Here is a 23,714-nt window from a genome sequence, read left to right as displayed (position 1 = left end):
ATCCACCTGCCTGGGCCTCCCAAAGTGCTGGGATTACAGGTGTGAGCCACCGCATTCAGCCCATCTTATTTTTTATGTATTTTGGAGTAAGTTGCAGAAAGTCGTACACTTCACTCCAACATGTCACTCACTGGAGCTCAACATTTGCTGAAGTGCATGAATCTTTTTTTGTTTTTGTTTTTGTTTTGTTTTGTTTTTGAGACAGAGTCTTGCTCTGTCGCCCAGGCTGGAGTGCAGTGGGTGCGATCTCGGCTCACTGCAAGCTCTGCCTCCCAGGTTCACACCATTCTCCTGCCTCAGCCTCCCGGGTAGCTGGGACAACAGGCTCCCGCCACCACGCCTGGCTAATTTTTTTTTGTATTTTTAGTAGAGACGGGGTTTCACCGTGTTAGCCAGGATGGTCTCGAACTCCTGACCTCATGATCCACCTGCCTTGGCCTCCCAAAGTGCTGGGATTACAGGCGTGAGCCACCACGCCCAGCCTGAAGTGCATGAATCTTAAGTGTGCCACCCGATAAATCTTGATGAATGCATTCGCCTGTGTACCTCAAGTTCCCTCCAGATACGGAGAACTTTTGTTTTTTTAGCCCAGCAGTTCCCTTGTGCTCATTATAGTGAACTCCTGTCTCCACACCACCCTCCAGAGGGAACCACTTTTTAAATTTTTTTCAGCCATGGATTAATTGTGTCTGTTTAGAATCTCACATGTGTGGGAGTGTGTAGGTTCCAGAACCTCATGTGTGTGGGAGTGTGTAGGTTCCAGAACTCATAGGCGTGGGAGCGGGTAGGTTCCAGAACTCATAGGCGTGGGAGCGGGTGGGTTCCAGAACCTCATGTGCGTGGGAGCGGGTGGGTTCCAGAACCTCATAGGCGTGGGAGCGGGTGGGTTCCAGAACCTCATAGGCGTGGGAGCGGGTGGGTTCCAGAACCTCATAGGCGTGGGAGCGGGTGGGTTCCAGAACCTCATAGGCGTGGGAGCGGGTGGGTTCCAGAACCTCATAGGCGTGGGAGCGGGTGGGTTCCAGAACCTCATAGGCGTGGGAGCGGGTGGGTTCCAGAACCTCATAGGCGTGGGAGCGGGTGGGTTCCAGAACCTCATAGGCGTGGGAGCGGGTGGGTTCCAGAACCTCATAGGCGTGGGAGCGGGTGGGTTCCAGAACCTCATAGGCGTGGGAGCGGGTGGGTTCCAGAACCTCATAGGCGTGGGAGCGGGTGGGTTCCAGAACCTCATAGGCGTGGGAGCGGGTGGGTTCCAGAACCTCATAGGCGTGGGAGCGGGTGGGTTCCAGAACCTCATAGGCGTGGGAGCGGGTGGGTTCCAGAACTCACATGTGTGAAGCGTGTAGGTTCCCGAACCTCATGTGTGTGGAAGCGTGTAGGATGTGCTCTTTTGTGCTGCTTCTTCCATTTAGCATAATGTCTGGGAGGGTCACTTATGTTTTTGTGCCTTTTCATTGCTGGATGGTATTCTGTTCCAAGGATCTATAAGGAACACCGATTTTCTTTTTTTTTACTCTAAGTTCTAGGATACATGTGCCATGGTGTTTTGCCGCACCTATCAACCTGTAATCTAGGTTTTTTTTTTTTTTTTTTTGAGATGGCGTTTCACTCTTGTTGTCCAGGCTGGAGTGCAATGGTGAAATCTCAGCTCATTGCAGCCTCCGCCTCCCGGGTTCAAGTGATTTTCCTGCCTCAGCCTCCCAAGTAGCTGGGATTATAGGTGCCCGCCACCACGCCCGGCTAATTTTTTTGTATTTTTAGTATTGACGGGGTTTCACCATATTGGTCAGGATGGTCTTGAACTCCTGACCTCAGATGATCCACCTGCCTCAGCCTCCCAAAGTGCTGGGATTACAGGCGTGAGCCACTGCGCCTGGACCCGTCATCTAGGTTTTAAGCCCCGCGTGCATTAGGTATTTGTCCTAATGCTCTCCCTCCCCTTGCCCCCCTAACCCTCCAACAGGCCCCAGCGTGTGACGTTCCCCTCCATGGGAACAGCAATTGTTAAGGGATGGGTAGAGAAAGAAGATTTCGCCAAGGAGCCTGAGAAGGACGGTGACAGTCACAGGAAACGCACCGAAGTGGGGACGTCAGGGAAGATCACCTGGGTCAGTTACCTTAGGTTTAACTGCAGATAATAGAAAAACCAAATAACAGAGGCTTAAATAGCATTTGGCATTTTTTCTTTCTTTTATGTAAAAACGTCCCGAGGTAGACCATCCTGGGGTGGGCTCCACTGCGCCCTCAGTGACCTGGACTCCCAGCTTGTAAAAACATCCCGAGGTAGACCTTCCTGGGCTGGGCTCCACTGTGGCTCCATCAGTGACCTGGACTCCCAGCTTGTGAAAACATCCCGAGGTGAAAACATCCCGAGGTAGACCTTCCTGGGGTGGGCTCCACTGCGCCCTCAGTGACCTGGACTCCCAGCTTGTAAAAACATCCCGAGGTAGACCTTCCTGGGCTGGGCTCCACTGTGGCTCCATCAGTGACCTGGACTCCCAGCTTGTGAAAACATCCCGAGGTAGACCTTCCTGGGGTGGGTTCCACTGTGCCCTCAGTGACCTGGACTCCCAGCTTTCTGCTCAGCCGTCTTCAGTGGTGGCGTCTATCCTCGGCTCACCTCATGGTTCAGGATGGCTGCTGGGGCTCCAGCCATCCCATCAACTCTCCAAACCAGCAACAGAAAGAGGAACAAGGGCAGCATGGGTAGTGTACCTTTCAGCTAAATCAGTCTCTTTCAGCAGCTTCCTGCAAGTTCCACACATATCCATGTAACATCTTGTTGGCCAGAATGTAATCATATGGCTCACACCATCAGAAAAGGTGTCTTTGAACTAGCTGCTGGGTGCACTGCTGCTCCGAATACAGTAGGATTTCTGTTAGTCGGCAGGGAAATGGATATTGGCTGCCAGCAGCCTTTGCCTTGTCTGCCTTTTCTTCTTTTTTGAGGTCTGGTGCCCAAGCCACTGTCTGCTCAGCATACCCACCTGTGGCCATCAGAGACTGAAGCCTGTGCTCAGTAGGTCCCCATCTTCCTCCCCCAGGGTTCCTGCCTTCTCCGAGGATTGGTTTCCCCGTCTTTTCTGTACCCCTTTTCCTGTTGGGAGTCTTGTGGGCTCTCATGGTTTTGTGGGGGCAGAAATGAAAGGGGAAGGCCCTGGAAATGTTCGCAGGCCGAGCCCTTTCGCTGCCCCTGGGCCTCCCCCACCAGCACCCCGTCCTCAGGCCCCCTGCGTTCAGCTCCATGGTCAGCCCCCCCTTAACCAGGAGGGATATGGAAGGGGACTTCTCTGGAGTGAGATTCAGAGGGAAAGGGAGGGCATTTGAGACCTGGGTTCAGATCCTGTGACCTTCAGCAATTGTATGTAAATTGGGGAAAATAAGAACTGCCTCCCCGCGGAACGTCCAGGCTGGAAGGAGCAGGGGATGGCAGGGCCCGTGGTCCTCTGCTCTGATCAGGATGAACTGTACACGTGGGGAGACTGGCAGAGACTTTCAGCCGCCTTCCCTGCCGTCCCTTCCCCCGCCTTCCCTGCCGTCCCTTCCCCCTGTTGATCTTGGACGATCTCCCAAGTGTGTGGGGTCCATTCCTGCGACCCCTGGGAACTGGTCAGCGTACAGGAGAGTCTGCTTGGCCGGCTGGAATCTAAACTGTGGGCAAGGCTGGGGTCCACTATTGCTTATTTTCCCTGGCCTTAGCTCCAGGCACCAACCGGCGGGAGGCTGCCCTCCATCCCCTCCTGTGCTTCTCCAGAGTGAGGAGGTCTCACCAAACGGCTAGGCCCTTCACAGAGCCAGACTCAGGCCAGCTGGGTGCCGCTGTGCCTCTTCCTCCTCCCCCTGGAAGGACCAAAGTCAGTTCACATCCCGCCAGCCACAGACACAAGTGTCATTGTCTCCAGGGCACTGGGCCTTATGTCCTAGGTGCGTGGCATACACGCATCTCAGTGGGAGGGCGTCCTGGGTCCTGCCCAGGTGCGTGGGGTACACGCATCTCAGTGGGAGGGCGTCCTGGGTCCTGCCCGGGTGCGTGGGGTACACGCATCTCAGTGGGAGGGCGTCCTGGTGTGTGGGGTACACGCATCTCAGTGGGAGAGCGTCCTGGGTCCTGCCCAGGTGCGTGGCATACACGCATCTCAGTGATGGGGTGTCCTGGGTCCTGCCCAGGTGCGTGGCATACACGCATCTCAGTGATGGGGTGTCCTGGGTCCTGCCCAGGTGCGTGGCATACACGCATCTCAGTGATGGGGTGTCCTGGGTCCTGCCCAGGTGTGTGGTGTACATGCATCTCAGTGATGGGGCATCCCTGGGTCCTGCCCAGGTGTGTGGTATACACGCATCTCAGTGGGAGGGCGTCCTGGGTCCTGCCCAGGTGTGTGGTGTACACACATCTCAGTGATGGGGCATCCCTGGGTCCTGCCCAGGTGTGTGGCGTACACGCATCTCACTGGTAGGCATCCCTGGGTCCTGTGGTTCTTCATACACAAGCCTGTCTAGGGAAAAAACTAGTCCATGTTCCCTGGCAGCTGAATGGGGCATTGGCTCAGGGACGAGGAGAGGCAGCCGACAGAAGCAGGTGCAGCGATCCGGGGGGAAGCGCTCGGCTGCCAGAAGGCCAGACTGGGCAGAGCGTGGCCATGGCCAGGCGTCCCAGTGACCTGTTGACACCATTCTCCGGCTGCTGGTTGCCTGTGGGCTGGTGTGTTGTGACAGAGGAGGGAAGAGCTGAGGCCCCCGTGGAGAACTTGGCTGGCTGGGACTTGGCTGAAGCCTCAGACCTGAGACAGACGGTGCGATCCTCTGCTCATTCATTCGCTCCATGCACTTTCCCCGAGAGCCTGCCACAGGTGGGGTTGTGGGTGCTGGCGTACAGTGATGACTGAGATGCTCACCTCCTGCCCCAAGGGCTCAAAGACAAGGGGGCAGGATTCACTAAGGCGCCAGGGGGCCAGGTGCCATAGGGAGGGTGACCTGGAGGAAAGGATGTCTGGGCAGATGGCAGGGCAGGCTCAGCCAGCCTCCCCCATCACACTGCGCGAGATCCGAAGATGCCTGGCCAGGGAGTCCCGCCTGGAAGATACCCGGGGAGGTTTAACAAGCGGACACCACCACTGGGCAGTCCAGCGCATAGGAGGCTCCTGCTGGCCCCAAGGCTGCCGGCATGGTGATCTTCGTGTCTCCAGGACGCCCTGCGGTGCCAGCTTCCACTGGCCTGCACGAGTACTGAAGCTTACCCCTGCTCTGCGATGAGTGTGAGAGGGGTGTCCACCCCCTGCTGGTGGCCCCAGCCCAAGGAGGTCCACCACGGCCCCCAGAAGCAACACTGCCACGTTCTCCGTTCCCGGTCGTGGCGGGTCAGGGCTGGGGAAGCAAACAGGCCAAGGGGCAGGGGCCGGTTTGTGGGAGGGTCCCTCCTATAGCCATGCTGGTGGGGCTGGATGCAGGGGCCTTTCCGAGGCTGCCCTCGTAACCCTTTTGGAAAATGTGAAGCCCTGGGCTGCTGACCTGCACATCCCCCTTGCTGCACTGGCTCAGCCTCCCCTCCCAAGGGGGGTGGGCTCCGTGCCTGGGCTCTGGAGCCTGAGTGGTGCTGGCAGCCCTGGGGGGTTAATGCGGCTCAACTTCCTGGTTGCCTTTCCTTCCCTCCTCCTTTGAAGGAAGCCCACATTGGGGTAATAGAAATAAGCACTGGCTCCGAGGAGTCTGCTGTGAGCCCCTGTCCCTGCCAGGCCTGGGCACAGCCTCCTCGCCCACGCCCTGCTGCCTTGGGCTCCGTCCTCCGTGCAGGGCCTTGTTCTGAGGGCTGAGGGCTCCCCTCCCACACTCCAGAACCTGCCTTGGCCCCCTGGAGGGAGTGGGCTCAGTACAAATGGTACCCAAGGAGGAGGGCCACAGGAAGTGACATCGCCCGCCCCCCCCCCCCCCTTATTCCCTATAAAAAGCAAAATGGTGACTCAGAGAGGAGAGTTGGAAGCGTCCTGCCTCCTGCTCCCACTGTTAATTTTTACACTTGGAATTAGGCAGAAGGCAAAGAAAACAGCAGCTTGAAATACGCGGCTGACATGCTCTTCAACGGGTAGCAACAGCAGAGCCGCTCCTCCCCGCCTCCCAGCAGCCCTGGAGTGTGCAGGGCCCGGTGCCTGCTGGCTCTCCCCGGCCCCTCCCCAGGCCCAGGCCCCTGCACAGCCCCCGCCCGGGCCAGGCGTGGATGGTGCGGCCGGGGCCATGGCAGCCGGGGGCCGCCGCCGGCGCCCACTACGCTACCAGTCCCTGGCAGCTCTGGTGGAGGATTCTCAGTGGCCTTTCTTGTTCCTTGTCTCAGACTTCAGCTACGGGACGGACGAGTACGACGGAGAGGGGAATGAGGAGCAGAAGGGGCCCCCGGAGGGCTCAGAGACCATGCCGTACATCGATGAGTCGCCCACCATGTCCCCGCAGCTCAGCGCCCGCAGCCAGGGCGGGGGGGATGGCGTCTCCCCGACTCCACCTGAGGGACTGGCTCCTGGGGTAGGTACACCGGCTTTTCCTTTTGGGTTTGGGGAGGGGTGACAGGAAGGCCTGGGTGTCGTGGGCCAGGCCCTGCTTGGGTTGGTCTCGAGAGATTGGGACTGGAGACATTTGGACCTGGCCGTTCTTGGTGCCTTGTCATCTCGTCCTGGCCCTGGACCCCTCTCAGGCTCAGGCTCCCCTCCCCACCTGCTTTGCCAACGCTGCCACCCCTCTCTCTCCCCCTCTACTAGCCATCTGCTCCCTAGGCCTCCCAGACCCCTCCCTGCCTCTTTCAGCTTTCCCCTGTCAGCCTCTCTCCTCGAGAGGACCCAGGAGAGGACCAGGCTCTCCTCCCCTCTGCACCCAGGCCAGGCAGTGGCTGCATGTGTGGCCCATGGGCTCCAGGTGTTCAGATGCTGCCCCCGCAAAGCCAGCCTGGGCCTGGTGCTCCCTGTGGGTGCAATGAGCTGCCTGCTCCAGCCCTCCTCTATTCACTTTGGAAGGGAACAAACTCTGATGGCGTCCACCTCTCCTTGTTGACAGAGACGAGAGCTCTGCTCCAGAGAGAAGCGTTGTAGAAGGAATATTAAGTATGTGCTCTGAGACAGGCCAGGGATAGAAACTGTGGAGGGTTTGCAGTCCTTGTCATTAACGTGTTCCTGGCGACAGGGACTGACGCTGTCTGAGCACAGCTTGTGTGTGCACGTCGGAGACACATGAACGAGCAAAACAGAGATTCTGGAGGGTTGTTTGCCTGGAGCTGGTGGGGGAGAAGAATCCAAGCCGGTCCTCTGTGGGGGATGTGTGTTGCAGGGGGCGGTGGGAGTGCCCCATCCTTGCTTGGTCTGGCTCGTCCGGGTGTGTTTTGTAGGGGGTCTCCGTTCTGCCTTCTGACGTCCCCAGAGGAGCAGTCGCTGAGATGCCACGGGCTGCCTCTTCTTCCTCCAGGGGCTAGTGCTCCCCCACTCCAGCTGAGGCCGCCTGAACCCTCCCATTCTTGAGAACCCCCTGCTCCTTCCCTCGCCAGCCTCCCTGGCCACCCTCCACCCCCCCCAGAGCTCTCACCCCCCCCCCCCTTCACGCACCGGGGCGGCTGTTATAGCCTTTGGCAACAAGGGCCTTGGCAACCGGCTTCCCACTTGGGGGAAGCCACATTGTTGCCATGGCAACAGAGGCCGAGGCCGAGTTTAGCGGCAGCCCAGCCGTGCACGTTTGGGAATGGCTGGCGGGGGGTAGGTGGGGGGCAGGGGGCCGGCGAGGGGGTTGGTCAGTGTTGGGCCCTCCACAGCCGGCATCCTGGGGTGTCGTTGCCCTGCCCTAAGACGGGAGGCGGGTTAGAGACAAGCGTCTCGGACCTGCGGGGGCAGGTTTTTTGCCCTGGTTCCCCTGGAGGCATCGGGCTCAGGGTACAAACAGTAACCCAAGGAGGCAGAGCAGGTGTTCAGGGACCTGAACGGGGGCCAACCGGGGAGAGCAAGGAGGAGGAGACTCTCGCACCCATCTCTGCCTTCAGCTCTCGGACCACAGCAGGGCTCAGAGCCCCGCCCCGGGGGACTCAGCTCTTACCCCACTGTGAGCAGCTGCAGGAAGATGCTGCGGAATCCCGGTGTGGGGCCAGGGTCTTTGCCGCTGGCTGTCCCCGCGCCACCTCCCTCTTTGCTCCCTGTCCCTGTGCCCTGTCCTTGTCACGTGACCACCACGGCTGGCGTCTGTGTCCGTCGATTTTCCGATTCCTTGGTGCTGGCAGGTGCCTTCTCTCGGGAGACAGATCACGGGCGTCACGCACAGATGCCCTCGCCTGGCGCTCCGGGGCTTCGGGGCAGAACTTGTCTTGGTGGCTGTGCGTCTTGCTTGGTGGCTCAAGAGAGACTTGGCTTGAGGACCTTGAAATCCAGAGATGCTAGAGTGACTGCCCCCTAAAGTGCTTGTGGCCCCCAGGGTTGATGTTTACACCATCGACTAGAAGCCACGCAAGGCAGGAGTAGGGAGCCCTTGTCCAGCCTGGGGATCGTCCCGGCAAAGGTCCCATCCGCGCACCTGCCTTCTCTCCTCGGGGAGCGTCTCTGCCCTTTCCGCTGGGTCACGGACCCCACCTAGTGGACTCTGCAGGTATTGCTGTTTACACGGGGTGTCTGGAGGGAGCTGACGCCTCTTCCTGAGTACTTGGGGATGTTTTGGTTAAAAATCCTATGAATAAAAGACGGAGGTTTCTGCGGCTTGGCTGTGCTTATTCGGCCAAACAGGTCCCCTCCCCCACCAGGCTTCCTGCTGGGGCCTTGGGAACAGGGGGGACTTCTGGACCAAATCAGACAATTGTTGTAGATATTCAGATATCTGGCTTCTGGCACCGCCTGATCGCTGAGTCTTCCACGCCCAAATATGCAGCCAACGGGAAGCCCAAGGTTAAGTCTTTGTGTTAGTGTTCTCTAGAGAAACAAAACCAATAGGGTGTGTGCGTTATCTGTATCTATATCTACATACGAAGAAAAGTATTAGAAGGAATTGATTCAGGGCTCAGAGCCCTGCCTGGGGGACTCAGATATTAGAAGGAATTGATTATGGAGGCTTAGAGGTCCTAATCTCTGCAGTCAATTGCTGGAGACCCAGGACAGCCAATATTAGTTCCAGTCCAAGTCCAAAGGCCTGAGAGCTAGGAGAGCCAGGGACGTAAATTCCAGCTCAAAAGCCAGTGGACTCGAGGCTCAGGAAGAGCCAGTGTTTCAGTCCGAGTCCGGAGGCTGGAGGAGGCCAACATCCCAGCTCACGCTCGAGTAGTCAGGCGAGAGGAGCTTCCTCTTATTCTGCCTTTTTGTTGATTCAGGTGTTCAGTGGATTGGATGAGGCCCGCCTACACTGGGGAGGACTCTGTTTTACTCAGTCCAGCAATACACATATCAACCTCATCCCAAACGCCTCACAAATATGTCCAGATTAATGTTTGGACAAGTATCTGGACACCTTGTGGCCTAGTCAGGTTGACCTAGAAAATGAAGTGTCACACTATTATTCCCTCAGCTGCCCAGGATGGAAAGCAGATAAGCTTTGCACAGATGAAAATCTATTACTCTCAGGCTGGGCACGGTGGCTCACGCCTGGAGTCCCAGCACTCTGGGAAACTGAGGCAGCCAGATTACCTGAGGTCAGGAGTTTGAGACTAGCCTGGCCAACATGGTGAAACCCTGTCTCTAGTAAAAATACAAAAATTAGCCAGGCATGGTGGCACATGCCTGTAATCCCAGCTACTCAGGAGGCTGAGGCGGGAGAATCGCTTGAACCTGGGAGGCGGAGGTTGCAGTGAGCCGAGATCTAGCCACTGCACTCCAGCCTGGGTGACAAAGTGAGACTCCATCTCAAGAAAAGAAAAGAAAATCTATTACTCTTTAGCTGTGAGACATTGGGCAAGTGTTCTCATACCGCTGAGCCTCAGTTTCCTTGTCTTTAAATAGCTCTAACTCTCCTGAAAGGTAGTGGGGGAGGAGGCCCCACTGTGAGCAGCTCTCAGACCACAGCAGGGCTCAGAGCCCTGCCTGGGGGACTCAGCTCCTATCCCACTGTGAGCAGCTGCAGGAAGATGCCGCGGAATTTCAGCATGAGGGGAGGCCTGGCTCACTGAAATGCACAGCCCTTGGCCACCAGGGCCCACAAGACTTTTCTCACCAGCTTTAGAGGGCTGGGGGGCCAAGAGCATTGCAGAGACCAAGTCTGATCAATATCTGCTGCACGATGAGCGAACCTGCTTTTGCAGTCAACCTCCTTTCTGCCACATGGGGTGGCCCCTGGTGAAGCCGGGTCTCTGCGGTGTTGGCAGGACATGCTCCTCTCTCCCCAGCACGCCCTTCCACAGCCTTGCTCTCTGCCTTTGTCTTCGTTTGTGTCCCCAAGACATGGATCCCACAGAGCTATCAGGGTGAAACCTGAAGCCCTGCCCCACAGACCCTGCCCAAGTCCAGGCTGAGCAGGGCAGCACGGCAGGGCCAGGCCCACAGACCACGGGTGGCTCCATTCAGCTGAGAGTGCCCGGTTTCACTCTGAGAAGGAAGGGCCAGGACTCATCTCAGCTGACAAGTGGGGGTGTAGGTTCCTAAGCCAGGCCATGGTCTTACAGAAAATCCAGCTCCCCACAGGCCACAGACTCCTCTGTCTGCTTCCCTCTTGGGAAGCTTAGTACAAAGGGGCCACAAGGCAGAGAGAAGAACTGGGTTTTGTCCCCACTCTACCACTGTCTCACTGTGTGGCTTGAGGGGTGTCACTCAGGACTCCCCACCAGAGCTGCAGTTTGCTCATCTGTAGAATGAAGACACTGAGAATTTCCTCCTCCTGACCTCATGCAGCTCAAGCCACAGCTGTTGTGAGGTTTCTGTGAGATGGTGTTTGGCAGAATGCTTTGTCAATGTAAAATCGAAACAGGGGTTTAGACTCCAGCCTGCAGGGGAACCCAAAGATAAGGGTGGAGGTGAATTGAAATCCTCACCATTGGCCGGGTGCGGTGGCTCACGCCTGTCATCTCAGCACTTTGGGAGGCCGAGGTGGGTGGATCACCTGAGATCAGTAGTTCAAGACCATCCTGGCCAGCATGGTGAAACCCCATCTCTACTAAAAACATACACAAAAAATTAGCTGGGTGTGGTGGCAGGTGCCTGTAATCCCAGCTACTTGGGAGACTGAGGCAGGAGAACTGCTAGAACCCAGTGGGGGTGGAGGTTGCAGTGAGCTGAGATCGCACCATTGCACTTCAGCAGCCAGGGGGGCAGATCGAGATGCCATCTCAAAGAAAAAGAAAAAGAGGAAAAAAAAATCATCATCATTGTCCCTATCATCCTCTTCTTCCTCCTCCCCCTCATCACAGCTGCTTAGAGAGGCTTGTGCTGAACCTTTCATGTGTGTGGTTTCATTTAAGACCTTCAACAACTCTACGAAGTAGGTGCTATAACCATCTCTACGTTACAGGTGTGAAAACTGAGGCTCAGAGAGGTGACATAATTTGCTTAAGATTAGCTGGGCATGGTGGTTCACTCCAATAATCCCGTCTACAAGGGAAACTGAGGCAGGAGGATCGCTTGAGCCCAGGAGTTGGAGGCTGAAAGGTGCTAGGATCATGCCTGTGAATAGCCATTGTATCCCCGCCTGGGTGACAGAGCAAGACTCCATCTCTTAATAATAACTATTAATATTATTATTGTTTGTCCAAGACCGTGCAGCCAGCGGGGCCAGAGCGTTATTGAAACTTGGGTTTCTGTGATGCCAGAGTCTGCACAGCGCTGCCAGGTCCCGCTCACACGCCCTCCCTTGTGAAGCTTTCACACCCACCCCGCTGCTGATCCCATTGCAGTTTGGGAGGTGTGCACGGTCGCTTGTGGGGTGCATTTGCCCTGTGAGATCAGGACCTTAATCCCTGATCATCTCTGGACCCCAATGGAAGCTTCTCGGCACCTAGGGGTTCTCAACTGGTATTTGTGGAATGGAACCAAGTAGTTCTGGGATGTTCAGTCAGGAGGAAGGGAGGAGCAAAGGAAGGCTCAGGCAATAATGCTGGGAAGAACTCAGGTTCAGGGTTAACCCTGGGAAGAACTCAGACTCAGGGATAATGCTGGGAAGAACTCAGGCTCAGGGATAATGCTGGGAGGAACTCAGGCTTAGGCAATAACGTTGGGAAGAACTCAGGCTCAGGGATAACGCTGGGAAGAACTCAGGCTCAGGGTTAACGCTGGGAAGAACTCAGACTCAGGGATAATGCTGGGAAGAACTCAGGCTCAGGGATAACGCTGGGAAGAACTCAGGCTTAGGCAATAACGCTGGGAAGAACTCAGGCTCAGGGATAACGCTGGGAAGAACTCAGGCTTAGGCAATAATGCTGGGAAGAACTCAGGCTCAGGGATAACACTGGGAAGAACTCAGGCTCAGGGATAACACTGGGAAGAACTCAAGCTCAGGATTAATGCTGGGAAGGACTCAGGCTCAGGCAATAACGCTGGGAAGAACTCAGGCTCAGGGATAATGCTGGGAAGAACTCAGGCTCAGGGTTAATGCTGGGAAGAACTCAGGCTCAGGGATAACGCTGGGAAGAACCTCAGGGCTGGGAAGAATTCAGGCTCAGGAATAACACTGGGAAGAACTCAGTCTCAGGGATAACGCTGCGAAGAACTCAGGCTTAGGCAATAATGCTGGGAAGAACTCAGGCTCAGGGATAACACTGCGAAGGACTCAGGCTCAGGAATAACACTGAAAAGAACTCAGGCTCAGGGCTGGGAGAAACTCAGGCTCAGGGTTAACACTGGGAAGAACTGCAGCCTCCTCTTCCCTTTCTTGGTCTCTTCTGAAGGCTTGGGGCTTGGGATTCGAGGTTGCTGGTAGGTGCGTGAAGAGGTGGCATGGGAGCCAGGAGCTCCTGAGATGGTGCCCGCTCCACTCCCTCCTGACTGCTCTGGACCTGGGTTGTGTGGTTCAGGGACGCCCATGGTGGAGTCAGGGACTCCTCGAGTTTCAACCTCCGCCCCCCAGCAGCCGGCCCCTGCATTTCTCCCCTTCCTGGATCTTGGGTCCCTGCTGCAAAGAGAAGGACACGAGCTGGACCCTCCCATGTGCCAGGTGCTGTGCTAGGAGCCCAGGGGCTGCCCTGCCACCCAAGTCCTCCAGCCATGGGGCTGCCCCCGTTTAGTAGATGAAGACACTGAGGCTCAGGGTGGCTCCCGGGCTTGTCCCAGTTGGGAAGGAGGTAAGTCGGAAGTAGGTAGACCAGTGCCTTGGTTGTGACCCTGGGTCCGGTCATCGCTGGCTCCCCCGTCCTCTCTGGCCCTCCTACGTCCACACCTGGCTGGGATCTTGCTCACCTCTCCATACTGTGAATCTTCCCTGATGAGCCACACCTGGCTGGGATCTTGCTCACCTCTCCATACTGTGAATCTTCCCTGATGAGCCACACCTGGCTGGGATCTTGCTCACCTCTCCATACTGTGAATCTTTCCTGATGAGCCACACCTGGCTGGGATCTTGCTCACCTCTCCATACTGTGAATCTTCCCTGATGAGCCTCACCTGGCTGGGATCTTGCTCACCTCTCCATACTGTGAATCTTCCCTGATGAGCCACACCTGGCTGGGATCTTGCTCACCTCTCCATACTGTGAATCTTCCCTGATGAACCACACCTGGCTGAGATCTTGCTCACCTCTCCATACTGTGAATCTTCCCTGATGAGCCACACCTGGCTGGGATCTTGCTCACCTCTCCATACTGTGAATCTTCCCTGATGAGCCACACCTGGCTGGGATCTTGCTCACCTCTCCATACTGTGAATCTTCCCTGATGAGCCTCACCTGGCTGGGATCTTGCTCACCTCTCCATACTGTGAATCTTCCCTGATGAGCCACACCTGGCTGGGATCTTGCTCACCTCTCCATACTGTGAATCTTCCCTGATGAACCACACCTGGCTGAGATCTTGCTCACCTCTCCATACTGTGAATCTTCCCTGATGAGCCACACCTGGCTGGGATCTTGCTCACCTCTCCATACTGTGAATCTTCCCTGATGAGCCACACCTGGCTGGGATCTTGCTCACCTCTCCATACTGTGAATCTTCCCTGATGAGCCACACCTGGCTGAGATCTTGCTCACCTCTCCATACTGTGAATCTTCCCTGATGAACCACACCTGGCTGGCCTGGCTCATCCCACAGCTCTCACCCCCCGTCTGGGATCTCCGTCTCCCGGCTAGCTAGCAGCCCTAGAGTTGGTGCCATAATTACTCCCATTCTATAGATGAGGAAACGGAGGCACAGGGAGCCTAGATGACGTGCCCAGGTCACACAGTTGGCAAGAGGCAGAGCTGGGGCTCACATGCAGAGTGCAGGGGAGTTTTCTTTCTGTTTTAGTTTATTTGTTTCACTGTATAAACAGTGTCATGTACCAGCTTCTCCTCAACATTAGCTTTATTTTATTTATTTATTTATTTATTTATTTATTTATTTATTTGAGATGGAGTCTCCCTCTGTCACCCAGGCTGGAGTGCAGTGGCGCAATCTTAGCTCACTGCAGCCTCCGCCTCCCGGGTTCAAGTGATTCTCCTGCCTCAGCCTCCCAAGTAACTGGGATTACAGGCACCTGCCACCACGCCCCGCTAATTTTGTATTTTTAGTAGAGATGGGGTTTCACCATGTTGGCCAGGCTGGTCTTGAACTCCCAACCTCAGGTGATCCGCCCGCCTTGGCCTCCGAAAGTGCTGGGATTACAGGCGTGAGCCACCTTGCCTGGCCTATGTATTTTATTTTTTTGAGACAGAGTCTCCCTCTGTCACCCAGGCTGGAGTGCAGTGGTGTGATCTCAGCTCACTGCAGCTTCCACTTCCTGGGTTCAAGTGATTCTCCTGCCTCAACCTCCCGAATAGCTGGGATTACAGGCACCCGCCACCATGCCTGGCTAATTTTTTGTATTTTTAGTAGAGACGGGGTTTCACCATGTTAGCCAGGATGGTCTCGATCTCCTGACCTCAGGTGATCTGCCCACTTCGGCCTCCCAAAGTGCTGGGATTACAGGCATAAGCCACTGCATCTGGCCAATGTTAGTTTTATGTAGTTGAACTATGTATATGATTTTGGAGTGATTTGTACTAGAACAGAGAACGAGGAGGCAGAGGGAGGAGCAAGGTGATCTAGAAGGTGATGAATCCGGTTCCATCTGTGGCTGTAGTTAGTGGCTGCACCTGCCCTGGCACTTGCCCTTTGGTGTCGGTTCCCATTGGCTGAAGAGCTACTGAGCTTCATACAATCTGGAGGTGGGGCTTGAGTTTCTGCCAGGAAAGCTGGGAGAGCCAGGGAGAAGCCGAGAGGCAGGAGAAAGTGCTTCAAGTCGAGGACCTGCCATTGTTAAAGGCCTGGAAGTGAGAACGTGCCAGGCCCTTTGAGAGGTTACTGTCAACAGTGAGATGGGTGAGTCATCAGCTGGGGCCCCACGGCCCTTGTTTGGGCTGGCTTGGTGGCTTCCTGCTGGGCACAGAGTGAGCAGTGTTTTAGAAAGAGTCATCTGATGTCAGCAGGAGGGATGCAGGATGAATGTCCTGTCACACCTGGCCTGAAATCCTTCAGCACCTTCCCTTCGCCTATAGGGCCCAACCCAGACTCTTTGCACAGCTGTCAAGACCTTGTCTGACCTGACCCCTGGACCCCCTGCTGACCTCTGTGGCCTCAGGACCAACTCCCTGCTAGAATGTGAACTCTCACGAGAGAGAGATTTTGTCGGTTTTGTAACAAAACTTTTGCTCATTGTGGTCTCTGGTACCTAGAACTGTGCCTGGCACACAGTAGGTGCTCAGTAAATATTAGCTGAATGAATGCATGAACCAGCCAGACTAAACTCATGTCATTGTGCCTCACACAGTCTCTCTCCTGTCTGTTCCCCAGCCCCACCGGCATCTCTAACCACTGCTTTTTTTTTTGAGACGGAGTCTCTCTCTGTAACCCAGGCTGGAGTGCAGTGGTGTGATCTCAGCTCACTGCAACCTCCGCCTCCTGGGTTCAAGTGATTCTCCTGCTTCAGCCTCCCGAGTAGCTGGGACTACAGGTGTGCGCCACCACACCTAGCTAATTTTTGTATTTTTAGTAGAGACGGGATTTCACTGTGTTAGCCAGGATGGTCTCGAACTCCTGACCTCAGGTGATCCGCCTGCCTCGGCTTTCCAAAGTGCTGGGATGACAGGCCTGAGCCACTGCACCCGGCCATAAGTTTTTTTTTTTTTTTTTTTTGAGATAGGGTCTTGCTCTGTCGCCCAGACTAGAGTGCAGTGGTGTGATCTCAGCTCATTGCAACCACTGCCTCCCAGGTTCAAGGAATTCTTGTGCCTCAGCCTCCAGAGTAGCTGGGATTACAGGCCTGTGCCACCACTCCTGGTTAATTTTTGTATTTTTAGTAGAGACAGGGTTTTACCATGTAGACCAGGCTGGTCACGAACTCCTGACCTCAAGTGGTCCACCTGCCTTGGCCTCCCAAAATGCGGGATTAAAGGTGTGAGCCACTGCGCCCGGCCTAATTTTTTTTTTTTTTTTTTTTTTTTTTTTTTGAGACAGGGTCTTTCTCTGTTGCCCAGTCTGGAACACAGTAGCACAAACACAGTTCATTGCAGCCTCAATATCCTGGCCCAAGCAATCCTCCTGCCTCAGCCTCCCAAGAAGCCAGGACCACAAGAGCATGCCACCACACTCAGCTAATTATTTTTAAAAATTTTTGTAGAGATGAGGTCTTGCCATGTTGCCCAGCTGGTCTCAAACTCCTGGGCTTGAGTGATCCTCCTGCCTCGGCCTCCCGAAGTGTTGGGATTTCAGGCATGAGCCACTGCACTCGGCCTATATGTATAGTTTATTCGTGGACAGAAATAAGGAAAAATGTATAACTAACTCTTAGAGGTTCCCTCTGTCAGAGGCAACCAGAGGAGACTTTCTATATTATGTGTGTCTACAAAGTTAGAATTGTTAGTGATGTAACAGGAAAATAAATAAGTTAAAAAAGAAATGCCACGATTGGGAACGTAGAGTGGGCTCTGAGGGCACCAACGGGCACATCTGATGCAGCCAACGGGTAGTCACGGGAGGCTCCCTGGAGGAGGTGATGCTAAAATCCAAATCTAAAAATGAGCAGTGGGCCGGGTGCCGTGGCTCACACCTGTAATCCCAGCCCTGTGGGAGGCCGAGGCGGGCTGATCACCTGAGGTCAGGGGTTCGAGACCAGCCTGGCCAACATGATGAAACCCCATCTCCACTAAAAATACAAAAATTAGCCGGGCCTGGTGGTGGGTGCCTGTAATCCCAGCTACTAGGGAGGCTGAGGCAAAAGAATGGGTTGAACCGAGGAGGCAGAGGTTGCAGTGTGCTGAGATCGCACCACTGCACTCCAGCCTGGGTGACAGAGAGAGACTCCGTCTCAAAAAAAAAAAAAAAAAAAAAAAAAATCGCAATAGGTGTTTCCATGTTATCCCTTCTAGAAAAGTGGCACCTCGGCTGCAGAGTTCTAACATTGCTCCCCTCCCCATTACGGCCCTGCCCCTCCCTTGACACTGCCTTGGGAGTCAGTCACGAGGTCAGTCTGTCCCCGAGACTGTCAGCTGCGCGAGGATAGGCACGGGGTCCCCTGTCCGTGGCTGCATTCCGAATGCTAGCACAGTGCCTGGTGCACAGCAGGCGGTTAACAAATGCTTGCTGATTGGGTCAGGCGGCTAACAAATGCTTGCTGATTGGGTCAAGCGGTTTACAAATGCTTGCTGATTGGGTCAGGCAGCTAACAAATGATTGCTGATTGGGTCAGGCGGCTAACAAATGCTTGCTGATTGGGTCAGGTGGTTAACAAATGCTTGCTGATTGGGTCAGGCGGTTAAATGCTTGCTGATTGGGTCAGGCGGTAAACAACTGCTTGCTGATTGGGTCAGGTGGTTAACAAATGCTTGGATTGGGTCAGGCGGTTAACAAATGCTTGCTGATTGGGTCAGGCGTTAACAAATGCTTGCTGATTGGGTCAGGCGTTAACAAATGCTTGCTGATTGGGTCAGGCGTTAACAAATGCTTGCTGATTGGGTCAGGGAAGGAGGGAATGGAGGGTGGGTGTGGGGGAAGACTGTGGAGAGTCAACCATTGGAGACTGAGATTTAGACTTGATGGTGTCAGAAATCTCAGTGGCTGTGAAAGATTTCAAACATTAGCTGGGTGTGGTGTGTGCTTGCAGTCCCAGCTGCTCAGGAGGCTCATGTGGGAGGATCGCATGAGCCCAGGAGGTCAAGGCTACAGTGAGTCATGTTTGTGTCACTGCACTCCAGCCTGGGTGACAGAACAAAACCCTGTCTCAAAAAAAAAAAAAAAAAAAAGTCTCAGTGGGTGCCCCATTCATTGCTCTTGCGGGAGTTTATGCCCCTCACCCTCTATGATGCTGTTCAGGCCACTTCTCCAAGTTCATCTTCTGTCCTCTAGCAAGCAGTGCTTCTTAACCTACCTTCCTTCCTCCTTTCCTTCCTCCCTTCCTCCCTCTCTTCCTCCCTCCCTTCCTCCCTTCCTCCCTCCCTTCCTCCCTTCCTCCCTTCCTCCCTCCCTTCCTCCCTTCCTCAAGACAGAGTCTGGCTCTGTTGCCCAGGCTGAAGTGCAGTGGTGTGATCATAGCTCATTGCCGCCTCCAACTCTTGAGCTCAAACGATCCTCCCGCCTCAGCCTCCTGAGTACCTGAGATTTCAGCTGCGCCACTGCACCCAGGTTGCTGAAGCTGCTTAACCCTTTCCTTTCGGGACTTCTCTTCTTTGCCTGGAAACCATTCCCTATTTCCAGATGCTGCTCAGAAGCCACTGTCCTGTGAAGCTTTCACTCTCAGGCAGCGTTAGTGCCACTGTCCTCCGTCCCCAGGGTGGCTGGTAAATGAGAACACTGCCTCGTGTGCTCACACATCCTGAACCCAGACGGATCAAGAGCCTGCGAACGGCAAGGGCCCTGTCTCCCAGCCTTGTATGTGTGTCATGCCAGGCCTTTTCTGGGTATCAATGCATGAATGAACAGACAGATGGACAGACAAGATCAGGAGCCAAAGTGGGGAAGTATGTGTGGTCGTGTGGGTGTAAGAGGCTCTAAAGCTTGGTGGGGTGGTGGCTTTGGAAAAGGAAAAGAAGGAAGAACCAAAGGACTTGGTAAAAGGGATGTGGGGGTGGAGGGAAGGAAGACTCGCAAGATGGCGGCGTCACTAACAGAAGGGGAAACCCAGAAGGGGAAGCTGTTTCAGGAGGAGGAAGGGTCGTTTGGTCCGGATATGTGGAGTGGAAGGGCTGTTGCTGGGGCTTCCAAGTGAGGAGACCCAGTGGCTGGAGCAGGTGCTAGACCTAGAGCCCAGCAAGACACCGGGGCTGGAGCTGGCAGCAGGCCGCCATTGGCCTGGAAGGGAGAAGGGCTGCTTCTCTGGGGGAAGGGAGCAGAGGGCTGAGGCTGGGCCCAAGCAAGTGACTCCACATTTACAGGAGGCGGGAGAATGAAGGGCCAGCCTACACCAGAGAGTGGTCGGGGCAGCGCCTGCATCAACAGGGCAGCTGAGGGCTTGGAGAAACTCTGGACTGCAGAGGCCAAAGAAGCGGAGAGGGAGACCTCTGGCTTTGGAATAAACCGTTATGGGGGCCTTTGAAGCAGGCTGCTTCTATGGAGAACATTAGGAGCCAGGCCGAGGCAGACAGTGTGGAGCTCAGGTCCAGGGCTGGCTCAGGGCATTTGTAAGGGAAGGGGAGGGAAGCTGTGGGGACTGGTGAGTCATTTCCCCTCCAGGGGGGCGCCGAGGGCCTGTGAGTGGAGTCTGTGTCTGATGGAGGGGCACTCTCGTTACTCACTGGAATTTCCAGCCACCGGGGACAGGGTGGAGTAGAGAGGCCCTGGATACTCAGGGAGCCACTTGTATGGGGTTCAGGGATTTCGGGAAGAAGTGGGCGTCAGTCTCACCATGCCATGTAGAGGCGTGGGAAACGGGGATGAGGATATCCTGGCAGACTTCCAAGGGCACCTCATGTCCTCTTGAGTGGAGGAACGAACACAGCAGGGGCTTGTGGGGTTTTAGGCCCTTCTTCGTGTCACCTGCAGGTCTGACTCGTGTGGGCAGCCCATGCCATGCACATGGAGCCCGCCGGGCGGGAGACAGAACAACCTGTGGTACCAGGCCCTGAGCTGGCATACTTGTGCCCTGGGGAATGCCAGGCCTGGTCGTTCCCAAGCCCTGGCCACAGCCTCACCCGCCCACACCAAATGAGGAATTGTGGCTGAAAGGGCCCTTCAGATGCGCCCTGGCTATTTATAACCCACCCAGGCAAGCACAGGGGAAAACCAGGGGCTGGAAGGAGATGGGTGGGGTGGGGTGGGGGGGGTGTGCCTCTGCTGAACTCTGGTGGCACAGTTCCCTGATCAAAGGCTGTTAGCCCTGGGGCCCCCCCAAGGGCTCACCCCCCAATCCCTTGCTCTGTATTTCAGCTCTGGAAACAGGATGGAGCCTCTCTCCAGAGAGGGCAGCTTCTCTGCTGCTAATGGAATTGCATGAGCCCCACCTAGAGCCCAGAGCTTCTGAAGAATTCTGGGGGGAGTGGAGGGCTGTGGGCCGAACTCAGGCCACAGGTGTGGTTCATTTAGACAGCACCATGTTGTTTTAAAATGTTAATTATTTGCCATCGTTTTAAAATCAGGAGCGTTCCTGTTAAGAAGCCAGATTTTAGCTTATTTTGAACAGAGATCAGGCAGCCGTGAGCTTGGTTTCCTCCAGCAGCCATCAGCTGGACTGAGTGGTGGTTTCACCCAGCCCTACCTGGCTTGCTTCACGGGCTGGCCTCACCCGCACCCTCATGGGTGTCGTTTGCAACCTTTGCTCCATCGTTGGGTTGTAAAAGAGCTTTTCCCAGGGCCTCCCCTGGACTCCTCCTCCCATGGAAGGAGGTGTATGTGCATCCGGGAACTAGGGCCAGGGGGACCAGAATGTGGCCTCACTCCCTGCACAGTTGGGGGTTCTGCAACTATCGGAGAAGCCAGGGGGAGCTGGCTGGGAGTGGGCAGGGCGGGCAATAGTGCCTGTCCTGGGTTCTGGGTGCCTGTCCTGGGTTCTGTGTGCATTCCCCTTGCAGGCTGGCTCCCTGTGGTGGGGTGGCTGCGGGGGCTGCTCGGAGGAGGTGGGGGTGCTGGTCTCAGCAGTGCCTGTGAGTCGGTGGGGGGCTGCTCAGAGGAGGTGGGGGTCCTGGTCTCTGTGGGGGGGCTGCTCAGAAGAGGTGGGGGTCCTGATCTCTGCAGCATCTGTGAGTAGGGGGGCTGCTTAGAGGAGGTGGGGGTGCTGGTGTCAGTAGCGTCTGTGAGTGGGGGGGCTGCTTGGAGGAGGTGGGGGTGCTGGTGTCAGTAGCGTCTGTGAGTGAGGGGGGCTGGTCTTTGAGTTGGGGGGGCTGCTCGGAGGAGGTGGGGGTCCTGGTCTCTGCCGGGGGATCTGCTCAGAGGAGGTGGGGGTCCTGGTCTCTGCAGTGCCTGTGAGTGGGGGCTGCTCAGAGGAGGTGGGGGTCCTGGTCGCAGCAGCTTCTGTGAGTAGGGGGGCTGGCCTGTGAGTGGGGGGCTGCTCGGAGGAGGTGGTGCTGGTGTTAGTAGCGTCCGTGAGTTGGGGGGCTGGTCTTTGGGTAGGGGGCTGCTCGGAGGAGGTGGGGATGCTGGTGTCAGTAGCGTCTGTGAGTGGGGGGGCTGCTCAGAGGAGGTGGGGGTGCTGGTATCAGTAGCGTCCGTGAGTGGGGGTCTGCTCGGAGGAGGTGGGGGTGCTGGTCTCAGCACCTGTGAGTTGGGGGGCTGCTCGGAGGAGGGGGATCCTGGTCCCTGTGAGTGGGGCGCCCACCGCTCGTGAACAGGACCGTGGTGGCGCCGCGCTCCTGCTTGGGGGCAGGTCAGGCCTGTCTGTTGCAAAGCCTGACTCCTCCAGCGGCGGCCGGGACGCGGCTGTGGCTTCTGGGCGGGCCGGGGCCTCCCCTCCGGAAGGGGGCTCTGGCGCGTGGGGACTCCGGGGTGGCTCTGGGGGTCGCCCCTGCTTGCCGGGCTCCTGGCTCGGCCGCGCGCGGGGAATGAAGATGCGTCTGCGAAGCGGCCTCCCCCCTCCACCCCACCCCGGCCCGGCCGCGGCCTCCTCGCTCCTCCTCCGCCGCAGAAGCCTCCGCCAGCCGCGGCCCCGCAACCCCAGAGGACGGGCGGCTCCACCTCGCGACGCGCGTTTCCTGTGTGTTCGGAGCGAGCGCGAGCCCGAGTCCCGGAGCCCGGGAAGGGCGGGCCCTGCGGGGCCGGGAGCGGGGCCGGGCGGGACACGGAGGAGGGCGCCGGGCTGCTGCGCCGCGGGTTCGCCTCCGCCACGGGCCGGGCACGGCGTCAGGGGCTGCCCGGGCCTTGCTCCCCCTTTCGCCGGGCGAGGACGCGCGAGGCGGCGGCGGCGGAGCGGGGTGGACTAGGTCCGGGATGCAGTCCCGGGTCGGGAGCCCCAGGCCGGGCGCGCGGGTGTAGACCTGCCCCCGCTCCCGCCCGCCTCCTCCCTCCTCCCTCCTCCCTCCTCCCGCTGCCGCTGCGTGGACCCCGCTTCCTGTCTGCCCTCCGCGGGCTCCGGCTGCCATGGAGGAAGAGGAGGCGATAGGCTTGCTGGACAAGGTTCTGGAGGACGAAGATGTGTTTCTCCTGGAGGAGTGCGAGCTGGGAACCCCGACCAGCCCCGGCTCAGGGTCCCCCTTCCTGGTGACTGTGAAGGTGGGAGCGTGACACGCCCTGGGCGCTGGGGGGGGGGCCGGGCCGGCGCTGCCGAAGGTGCGCGGGAGAAATGGCTGATGGGGGCGCAGAGCGCGCGGCCGGGTGGAAGCCCCTCGGCGGAGTCCGCGAGGGTCCCGGCCCCCGCAGCTGTTCCCGGGGGAGAGGGGCGGGCCTGCCTCCCCGACCGGTGTCCTCGGGGGAGTGGCTGCCGCCCCCTCCAGCCCAGCCCAGCTCAGGGCTCCGGCGGCCGTGCCAGGAGTCACCTGGCGGGCCTGTCAGCCTCCCTGGAGCCGGTGGGCAGGAATCCCCTGTTTCCACGGCAACCGCAAGAGAGGGGCCACCCTCTTCCCAGCCAGGGGACGGGGACTTGGTGTCTCTGAGCTGAGGCAAGAGGGTGTTTGCAAAGGGCAAGAGCCAGAGGTCACTGAGCTTCCTTGAGGGAAAAGCACTGGGTCAGCTGAAGCGGGGGAGGGAACAGCTGGCTTGGAGGCCGCAGCCAGGTGGGCAGGTGCCCTTCCCGAGGTGGGATAGGCAGGGAGCATCTGATGGGCCCTGGCCCACCGGCTCTGGGGCTGACGGCGTTCTCTGCAGCAATGCCCCGTCCTGTAGGAGAGGTTGCCTCCCGGTAGAACTGGAGGGCAGTGGTGGCCCCGGAACCACGCCGGCTCTGTGAGTCTGGCCCGGAACACCACAGCGGTCTTCCTTTTCCTCTCCTGGACACACCTCTCAGAGCTTCAACCTCAGCCTTTTGCTCAACTGCTCTCTTGTTCTGTGTCGAGAAAGGACGCCCAGTGAGGATGCGTTTCGGGGAGTTTGCAGACTGCTAAGCGAGGCTGCCTAACCGAGTGCCCATCTGCGGGGCCTAGATGGCATGTGCAGCCAGCATTGCTGGGGACGGGAGGCTGTCCCTGAACCTCTCTGGGCCTCCCTGTCCCTCACAGAAGATGGGGATCACAGTCCTGCCCCACCCACTCTACAGTGTGGTTCTGAGGAG

At 57.1% G+C, this 23,714-nt stretch overlaps 1 protein-coding gene across 8 annotated transcripts in view; it reads left to right on the top strand.

Annotated features, from left to right (window-relative positions):
• Positions 1–23,714, top strand: part of ABR (ABR activator of RhoGEF and GTPase) — a 228,738-nt gene that overhangs the window by 99,762 nt on the left and 105,262 nt on the right. For 5 of the 8 annotated variants that reach the window (XM_054535343.2, XM_024235376.3, XM_063718371.1 and 2 more), the window contains one exon: positions 6,323–6,507. In XM_054535343.2, coding sequence (XP_054391318.2) covers positions 6,323–6,507 — 185 coding nt within the window. Of the gene's footprint in view, positions 1–1,963; positions 2,109–6,322; positions 6,508–22,355; positions 22,721–22,754; positions 22,778–23,714 lie in introns of those variants that run through there. The other 3 variants (XM_054535345.2, XM_024235375.3, XM_024235377.3) reach the window with 3 other exon arrangements.

Source organism: Pongo abelii, chromosome 19, assembly GCF_028885655.2.
Source record: "Pongo abelii isolate AG06213 chromosome 19, NHGRI_mPonAbe1-v2.0_pri, whole genome shotgun sequence".
In the NCBI taxonomy this organism is placed as follows: Eukaryota; Metazoa; Chordata; class Mammalia; order Primates; family Hominidae; genus Pongo; species Pongo abelii.
The sequence above is the reverse complement of the archived record's forward strand: the minus strand, read 5'-3'. Positions and strand labels throughout refer to the sequence as shown.